General features: G+C 41.4%; 1 protein-coding gene across 1 annotated transcript; it reads right to left on the minus strand.

Annotated features, from left to right (window-relative positions):
- Positions 1 to 823: 823 nt before the first annotated feature.
- Positions 824 to 9,142, minus strand: dnttip2 (deoxynucleotidyltransferase, terminal, interacting protein 2). Its single transcript, XM_042484062.1, has 7 exons — positions 9,033 to 9,142; positions 5,125 to 7,241; positions 3,298 to 3,436; positions 2,975 to 3,070; positions 2,536 to 2,700; positions 1,488 to 1,597; positions 824 to 1,229 (listed from the first exon to the last, which is right to left on the minus strand). The coding sequence occupies exons 1-7, from the start codon at positions 9,105 to 9,107 to the stop codon at positions 1,136 to 1,138; spliced, it is 2,796 nt and encodes a 931-aa protein (XP_042339996.1). The 5' UTR covers positions 9,108 to 9,142; the 3' UTR covers positions 824 to 1,135.
- Positions 9,143 to 9,391: the final 249 nt, after the last annotated feature.

Here is a 9,391-nt window from a genome sequence, read left to right on the forward strand (position 1 = left end):
AGCGTGCCGAAACAAGCCATAGCATTAAAAGTTGCACAAACGGCCAAAAACACCATAAAATCGCATGTCGAAAAATTGACCCAAAAAGCAAGGCAAAAATTTCAAAATTTGACACGTCCCAAAAACAGCTAAAAACACTTGAAAACCACTTAAAATAGCGTGCCGTAACACGCCATAGCATTAAAAGTTGCAAACACGGCCAAAAACACCATAAAATCGCATGTCGAAAAATTGACCCAAAAAGCAAGGCTATAGTAAGGCAAAAATGTCAAAATTTGACCCGTCCCAAAAACAGCTAAAAACACTTGAAAACCACCTAAAATAGCGTGCCGAAACACGCCATAATATAGAAAGTTGCATGAACGGGCTGATGTCTGTTCCAATTGTTTGTGTGAAAACCACATAAAATAGTGTGCCAAAACACACAAAATAAACAGCCAAAAACACCATAATATAGTATGTCGAAAAAACACGAAAATGCAACAGTATAGTATGCTGAAAAATGTCAAAATGTGACGTCCAAAAAACAGCTGCTGGACACGCAAGTGGGGGGGATTGTAACATGTCACTTCCTGTGTTTCAATCACTATTGTGACTCTAATGTTGCTTGTAAAAAAAGTGATGGCTGTCAAGACGTAGAGCACAGATACAAGTTACCTACATAAAAATTGTATCCAAATAGCTCAAGCGGTTTTTGAGTAATGACATCAACACCAAAAAATTAACTACAACTGCACCTATTCTTCTTAGAAGAAGTTCTGAGTTCAATAGAATTTCAAAATAAAAGTCCAAAAAGTCAATAAATGACAGGGTGATGGTGGTATTTCATCACACAATATATTTTATGAGCCATTTTCAGGATGTTACAAGTTAAATTAAGGAGAAGTTTTCCAAACATTGGTGCCAGTCAAAAGAAATTAATGTAATGTTCATTTTATGAATGTATATTTCAAAAGACAATGATTAGTTACAGGAAGTTTTTTCTATTTGGTTTAAGTGTTACTTTCAATATAAGCATGTAGACAATTTCTCTGGTAACTGTACAAGCAGATAATTTTTGATGATTCAACAGCAACCCACCCCTGGAAAATCATGATGTCAGCATCTATGAAAAGTCACTCAGAGTCCTTCAGAGTTACTTTTTACAGAATTTATTCTTCTTGTTCCTTTTGCCAGCTCCTTGTGATGCTTTCTCCATGACAATGTGCTGGTACCTTTTTTTGTTGTTCCTGGTAAGACAAGGAAATTACATATGCATCTTGTACTGGATGATAAATTTCAAGTTCATCATGGTTACATACGGTATTTTGATAATCATATATAAATACTGTGAGGCTATGGTTTTGAAATATGCTGTTGTTTATATGTTGGCTATATATGACTAAGAAATCACCTGTCAGAACTTGGTCAAACCATTAGTCTTTGCATAATTCAATCACTGTGACGTAATAAAGCCACATCCAATCAAACGTTTGAGTTTAACTTACTGTCTGAATTCAGCATCTGCTAACAGCTCCTCCACCATGGTTCGCTTCCTCTCCTTCTTAGGGATGCGGGAATGATAGAAGTCGACTGCACTATCAACCACTGTACCAACCTGTATCACATACAAACACAAGGTACACAGTTACATGATACAACATTTAACTGAAATGACATACGATGACATTTTATTATTTTTTTCAACATTGCAGGACTATTTTTCATGATTTTGAACACACTATACCATGACTTTTTTCCCCAACATTTGGCTAAAACATACCGATTTTTTTCAGCATTTTGGGCGACATATTACACTTTGCTTGAAAACATCAGAAATGACAGCAAAAAACTCAATCTTTCCAATCTGAAGGACATTTGTATGCATTAACATAGTGTGAGCGACAATATGTTATAAAAAGATCGAGAGACATGTCTTCTCACCATGCTTGCCTCGGTTATTTTATACCCCGGGTTACACTTTAGGCTATGCCAGACTATACCTTGGTATAGTTTGGCAGTCGGGGTTAATCTGGCCATCTACACCAGTACCGCTCACACCATGCGTCTGAAGCATGTCTGACCCAGAAAGTACTTTAAAAATGAAGCTGAGAAGTCATACATACCGGTGTGCTACTCCTTTAAAAGCAACAGATGACAATGATATTGTACAAGAAAATGAATGTGGTTCATCTTTTCAGTCGGTAAAGATTCAATCTGGGATCCAAAAGTACGAAAGCGCACGGAAAAATTGGAACATGCAGTGGCGTGTGATACGGGTTGTGACTGACAGTGCCAGCAACATGATAAAAGCATTTAACGGCCTCCCTGGCACTGAGGAAGAGGATAGCGAGGTCACGAGCAGCAGCAGTGCTGAACATGAGGAAGAGGAGGATGAGGGACCACCTGCGCTCTCACAAGTCAAACAAGCTAAAATCCAAAGTATTGTGTTAACTTCACCCTCGAGAAACATGGCTGTGTTTCTTTAAAAAAAAAAAAAAAAAAAGCATGAACATGACTTGCTTGAGGAGCAGGTGACGTGTGGTTTTCACTGACCTGGAAATATTTGGGAAAGCCATCTCTGTCATTCTTCTTGTAGAACCTCTTGGGATCCATGGAGCCTCTCATTTTCAGGACTTTGAGGTCTCCTTTTAGCTCCTGAGTGAGCTCGGGGGCTTTCATATTAAACCAACCATCTCCTGTTGATTTCTCCCTCTCCATCTGGGAAAAACCCAGGAAAATTTATCAGCAATGTAATATAAGCAATATAATATAATATAATATAATGTAACATAAGCAATGCCTTTGAAGCACAGATTAGAAATAAAAACTGCAGCTGCACTGTATTAATGACTACATGTTAATGAGTTTGTATTTTGGGCATCATGTGTCATCATAACTAACTCTACAACTGACACATGATCCAAGTAATAAAACAGGAGCAGACAGTAACTCTGAGAATCTATAAACCAAAGCATAACTTTGTAAAACTTACTCTGTGCTTCAGCTTTAAGGCTTGTTTGGATTCACTGTACGGCGGCACTGCATCCTTTTTTTCAAAGTCTGGTCCCATCACACTCTTCTTCATCAACTGTGGAAAACAACAAAAACTGAAACACTGCAAGACACCAAACTTTATCAACGCCCCACTTCTCCAAGATAAAAGGCCAAAGTCACTAAGAACTAAAGGGAGACCATGAATAACACCATCTCAGGTGTTATTGGATTTACTCGTCCTTGCATAACTATAAAGTTCATTATTCATTCAGCATCACAGATCACCTTCAAAAGGGAAAAAAAAATCAATCACTTATTTACCTCATCTTGGATCTTCTTTTCCTTTAGTTTTTGCAGCGAACTGGAGACGGGTTTTGATTTGCTGCCATCAAAATTGATGTATAAACCCCCGAGCTCCTTCACTCTGATGCCAGGGTCAATACGGCTGGACAACTCTTTCCTGAAACAAATTGGCACAGAGGAAAGTGTTCAGGAAGAGCAGTCGTGTCTCATTTCTCACCTCTGCACACAGTTATAATGATAATATATAATAATAATGAGTGTGTCTGCACTGTCTGTATGTGCTCTGTTCTTCAAGTCTGGTCATATTATATATATATATTTTCTATTGTAAACAAATCTCAAGGAAATATTTTTTAAAAAGTAGAGTATTAAGAGATGATTTTGGTCTTTTTGTGGGATTTGTTATAAAAAGATACATACAACAGCCTCTTCCTTGGGTATCAACCTTGTTATAGTAGAACCAGCTTTTTTATAAACTTATTTTTGTGACACAGGCCACTTCCTTCCATCTACTAGTGGACAAGTCCACTCTAATAAAGCTACATATTTGTAATTTGTTCATCAAGATTTCTTTCATCAGTAGGAATATATGAGCTAAGTGCCACAGACAGGAACATAAAGTGTTGTGACAGACAATGGGTTTGATCTTTTAAAGGAATAGTTCAACATTTTGGAAAATAGGCTTATTGCTTTTCCTACAAAGAGTTAGAGGAGAAGTCCAATACCAGTCCTCTCTCTATCTGTCCTTAAATAAAGCTGGAGCAAGAAGACTGTTCGCTTAGCGTATGTTATTTTAAAGTAAATACTTGGCTTTTAGAGTTCCTAATGAGGGATTCTCAGATGGTTCTATGTAAGATACCATCTAACGGACTTGGTAAAGCAACCAGTGGACATCCCGGGGGCCACTGTAGAGGTGCTAGTAGGTGATCATTTGGACTAAGCCAGTTTATCTGTTTCCACTTGTCTCCAGCCTTTAAGGTTGTGGCACACCAAGCCAACGGTTGGGTGTCAACCCACGTTGGGCTGACGCTGAGCATCCGCAACTCTCGTCGCCACAGAATGTCCTCACCACTGGCCCTCGTCGGGTGTTTTTTGTCGATTCAGCATGTTAAATCAGCAGCAGTGGCTGTAGAGTCCCGTCAGAGAAATAACTCTGTATGTCTTCTCGCGCGCTGAGCTGGACAGCCAAACAAGGGTGAAATAATGTAAACAAAGGCCTAAAGTCCAGAGATAGTGAGACCAAAACACGTGTTATAAAAGGTAAGCTTGTGTTTTTTTTTCTGCCATTGAGCTCTTTAGCAGAAATGTTTCCTGATGGTTTGTGTTGTTGTTCACTGCCGCGCAGTAAATATGCTTTGTTCTTTCAAAATTAGATTGTATTGTTAATGTTTTAAATGGCTAATTAACATCTTCTGGTTTCCAGTTTTGAATGATGAGTACAGATGAGCAGCATCTGCTGCTGTGGAGGCTTGTTTCCTCTTACACAGGTGCACATCACGGTTGCCCATCGGTGTGGTGTGTTTACGTGCAGCTTTTTGGCCGAGAGCAGCGACATGAGGCGACACAGCAGGGGGGCTTTTGTCCCTGTTAGTTCTCAGATGTCAGTTTGGTGTGTCTTGGCATTTATACTGATCCACTCCTGCCTGTGGCTTCAAATTTAGCATGCAAACACAAAATTAGTATAAATTTTCTCATCTAACTCTCAGCAAGAAAGCCAGTAAGTGTACTTCCCAAAATGTGCAACTATTCTTTTAATTTGCTTTGTTTAAAACAGAGTGTGTACATGTGTGTATTCTACAGTAAGTGAATGAGCCCATCTGAGGGTGGCACCCGTCATATACTTACGACTTAGGATCTCTGCTCAGGAAGAGGATTTCTGCATCTTCATCCTCATCATCATCCCCCTCCTCATCTACAAACTCCTCATCTTGCTCCTCCTGCTCAACTCCTTGCTCTTTTGAGGCGTCTTCCTCCTCTGTTGGCCTTTCCTTGTAGTACTGTTCATCGGCCTCCTGTCCGGGACGTGTGTCAATCATAAACAGTCCGTCAACTGATGCAGCCGCTGCTTCACACTTCTGGGAGGGTCCTGGTCTGTCGTCCGCATGGTACTCCAAATCCTCCTCTTCATCCTCTTCAGAAACTTCCCTCTCCTCCTCTTCAAGATCTTCATCCTCATCCTCGCTGCTCTCCAGCAGACTGATAATCTTTTTACTGTGGACAACGATGTCATTAGGTTCCTGTTCAGGAGCAGAATCAACCGTGATGTTCTGCTGCTGACTGGACATCACCTGAATGGACTCAACTTGGACCTCGCTGGACTCAACCACCTGCTGAGCGTCTCCATCCAATGTGCTGACTTCCATTTTCTCCTCCTCACTGGGGCCTGTTTCCACAGCAGCAGCCTCATCTCCCTGCGATGAGTGGGTGTTTGAAGCAGCTACTTCCGTAACTTCAACCTTCTCTTCAGTCTCCTCTGTGATTTCAGCAGCACTGTCACATTCTGTTACTATAACTGATTGGCACGGCTTTGAAGGCTCTGATGGTGGGGCCGTTTCCTGCATCATCTCCATCTCTGAGGTGGACCCGACCTTATTTTCAGCACACGGCTCCTCCTGCTGGTGTGAGACAGTCACTGCAGGTGTAACAACAGCTTCACCTGCACTAACAAGACCGCCTGATACCAGGGAAGAGTCCTCCTCTGAAATTACATTTACTCCTTTTGACACACTCATTGTATCTGCCTCATCTGGTGTTTCATCAATACTATTCACACCTTCTTTATCTTCGGATGTTTTGTTCTCATCTTCCTCCAACAGTGTGCACTCTGCGTCCTCAGCTATCACTGTATTTTCTAACCTGGACTCATTTAAAGACGTGTCCTCCTCAGTTTGCTCGCTGGGTTTTTCAAGAATAATACTACAATCCTTGACTGACTGCCTGGTGGCGCGAGTGCCTCGACTGCTGTTCCCCGAGCCGGTGCGGCTGCTGCAGGGTGTTCCTCTACTTCGTGTGGAGCAGGGGCTGCCCATTGGGGAATGCACGTCAGTCAAGTCAGAGTCCGAGTCCGCACCTTTGGGAGCTGCCAATTGGTTCTTTCCACGCCAACGACTTATCTTACTGTACGTGGGTCCCGACTCAAACCCTTCAGAGTCACAAGACGGGGGCTCACTCACATCTACAGTATCTCCGTCTTTCCCTCTAGCTGCCCGGCCCCTGCGAGCTCTAGGGGCAGGAGACTGAGAGCTTTCTGAGGCTTCGTCTAGGTGGATGGGGATGGGACCTCTTTGTCTTCTGGATCTCGTAGCTCTGCGGGAGGTGGACTTTGCAAGCTCAGCTCCTGAGACACTGGATACACAGCTGCCGGCGTCTGAGAGCTCTGAGTCCTCAGTTTGCTGTCTGGCTGATGATCTGCTGAGAGCAGTTTTTCTCTGACTTCTGGTGACCCTCTGGGATTCAGACACCACAGAGCCGCAGGACTCGCTCTCCAGCGCCAACTCGACTTTGACATCCCCCGTCTCAACCTGAGTCGGTTTAGGGCTTTTAGGAATCGTCTTTCTCCTTGTGCTCCGACGGCTACTTTGACTAACTTTCGATGCAGATACCGCAGAGGAGCATGATTCCACCTCAGATACCTCCTCATCTTCCTGACTCACTGTGCGGGGCTGTCTCCTCTTTCCCCTGGTGCGTGTCTTCAGTGGTTCGATGCCGGACACCGCGGAGCAGCAGGACTCCACATCAGACAAGTCCCCCTCATGAGTGGAGCCCACAGGTGTGCATGGATGCTCTGGACTGTGGAGTCTGGAGGCTCTGGTGCATCTTTTCAGCTGGGAGGAAGGTGGAGATGCCGGAGCTCCTCCTTTGCTTTTTTCAAGATGCCTGCTGGCCTCCACCAAGGCATGCTGGGAAGGGGTCTCCGCTTGTTTAGCTGTGCTCCTGGTTCTTCGACCAGTGGAGGGAGTGGCCTGTGAGGCAGAGATAAGACAGTTATCAGTACACTTGGTTTTACAGAGAGCTTGACACCAAATAATAAAGGTAATGACATTTTACACTGGTTTTAAATACACCTTTCATCACACAGCTGAGAGCTAGTATTCTTCCTCTTGCCATCACCAAACTATTATGACTAAAGAGAGTTGTTAAAGGTGTTAAATTTTGATGTGTTTAAGTGTGCCAATTTTGTCAAGACTGCAAAAGGAGGGCAACATGGACTGTATAATTAGTTCCTATTTTCATTTTTATAGTGCTACACAGTAAATGTCTCTGCGAGTGATCCATCAACTTTGTCTTCCACAATGATGATTTTATTATGCAAGATACTATTGCTGCTTTTCTCCATTTACCATTTTCTTTTTTCTGCATATTGTGTGATGACATGTACGTTGGACTCTGTCCAACAACATCAGGGCATTGATATGTATTCTTAAAATGAAAAAAATAAATAGCTTCTTTTTTAAGAGGCAAAATCAATCACTAAAAAGCAGGGCATAATATTTATGTAATCAGATGCTACTCAAACACACTAAAGTATTAAAGTATTTACTGGGGTCTTCATTGGGGATTATTGGAGGTTACTGGTAGGGGTCAATAGATTATTGGGCAGGTCGATTACTGGGGCCGATATTTGGCAAGTTGCATTTTTTATTTGAGTCAGCCTTTCATTTTAATTATTGTTGATAAAATCTATTAATTAAAAGGTGCAAATAAAGTTTCAGCATTGAGGAAACTTTGTAAAACCTCAGGTAGCTATTTTTATTTATTTATTTTTTTTATTTAAGTTTTATCTTGTCTTCATGAAAAAGTTGCTGGATACTTGCTGTATTTGATGTTGAAGTTTTCTGTTTTGTTTTAATATTTGCCAAAAGCATTTTAACAAAGTTTTGTGTTGGAGTGTTATATTCCAAATTATAAATACTGACATAAAGGCTTTCTTTTTTATCATAAATGCATATTGGTTCATAACATCTGTCATCTATCACATTGTCTAAAATAATCGGTATCGGCCCTGAACAAACCGTATTGGTCCAAAGTTATTGGGTCTTTCACCAGCGGATTGATACACATTTGATGCTCTGATATGTATTAACTCAAAATAAAATACGGTCACTATTCATATTAATGAAAGAAAATGTCTCCTACTGCAAAAGTGTTACTCACTGATATTTTGTTTTTTACTTAATGCACTTACATGGAGCTCTATGGCAAAGAGAAATAAACTGTATTGGCTCAACTTTCACAAATATTTCTTGTTAATAACCGATTGTTGGGTCTGATTTCCACAGCATATGTTGTCAATAAAGCAACTGTATATCACACCCTAAATCCTGATCTGAGTCACGGTCATAAAGCGCCTTTACAGAAAAGAGTAAGATCTCCAAATCCGTTTTTAAAACACTCTGTCGGCCGAAGTGAGACAAAAACAAACGAATAATAAGCTCAGGCTCTCTTCCTGTTAATAATTTGTCTGTTGCATCCTGGAGAATCTGCAGTGATACTGAACAGGGGTCCGGGGCGGGGGACTGAAAGCCCGTGTGGTGTATTCAGTATCCTCTACTTGGTTTGTTATTAAATATCGTATCACAAGTTTTCAAAACGTTTACAAACTCTGAGAGGAAAGATGGTGTCCACGTGGAGCAACTCAACACCGACACACATCAGCTCGCCGGCACGCGACGGGTTTCATTCACCTCGTGCTAAATATTTATATGATCTCTGAACTTTTACAGGTTTAAATAACATAAATGTTTCATGCAAACCTGGACATCAGAGGACTGCTCCGGGGTTGTTTTAGTTGGGGAGTACACGCGCACTCCTCTCCTAGTAGCCACCATCTCGGATGCTAGCTGCTTCACTTCCGGTGTGAAGGCTAGACTCGATTAATCGATGAGCGGGGATATCCTACAGGCCGAGCAGTCGAGCGGACGATCATGTGCGCCATGATGGTGAAATAAATGTGAGTAAAATGTAAAAGGACATTGTAGTGGACTTCTGATTTTGTCAGGAGACAAATTCAGATTTTTCAGAATTAGCCATGGTCTTGCTACTTATTATTATTATTATTATTATTATTATTATTAATTATTATCATGTACTTTTGAGCACAGTTGTTGTCATT

Source organism: Plectropomus leopardus, chromosome 3 (assembly GCF_008729295.1).
Source record: "Plectropomus leopardus isolate mb chromosome 3, YSFRI_Pleo_2.0, whole genome shotgun sequence".
Taxonomy (NCBI): domain Eukaryota; kingdom Metazoa; phylum Chordata; class Actinopteri; order Perciformes; family Serranidae; genus Plectropomus; species Plectropomus leopardus.

Coding starts and splice junctions, on each gene's coding strand:
- dnttip2 (XM_042484062.1), bottom strand. CDS start 9,107: ATGGTGGCTACTAGGAGAGGAGTGCGCGTGTACTCCCCAACTAAAACA. Junction 7,242..9,032: donor AGCAGTCCTCTGATGTCCAG/GTTTGCATGAAA, acceptor TCTGCCTCACAG/GCCACTCCCTCCACTGGTCG. Junction 2,701..2,974: donor CCTTAAAGCTGAAGCACAGA/GTAAGTTTTACA, acceptor GGTTTTTCCCAG/ATGGAGAGGGAGAAATCAAC.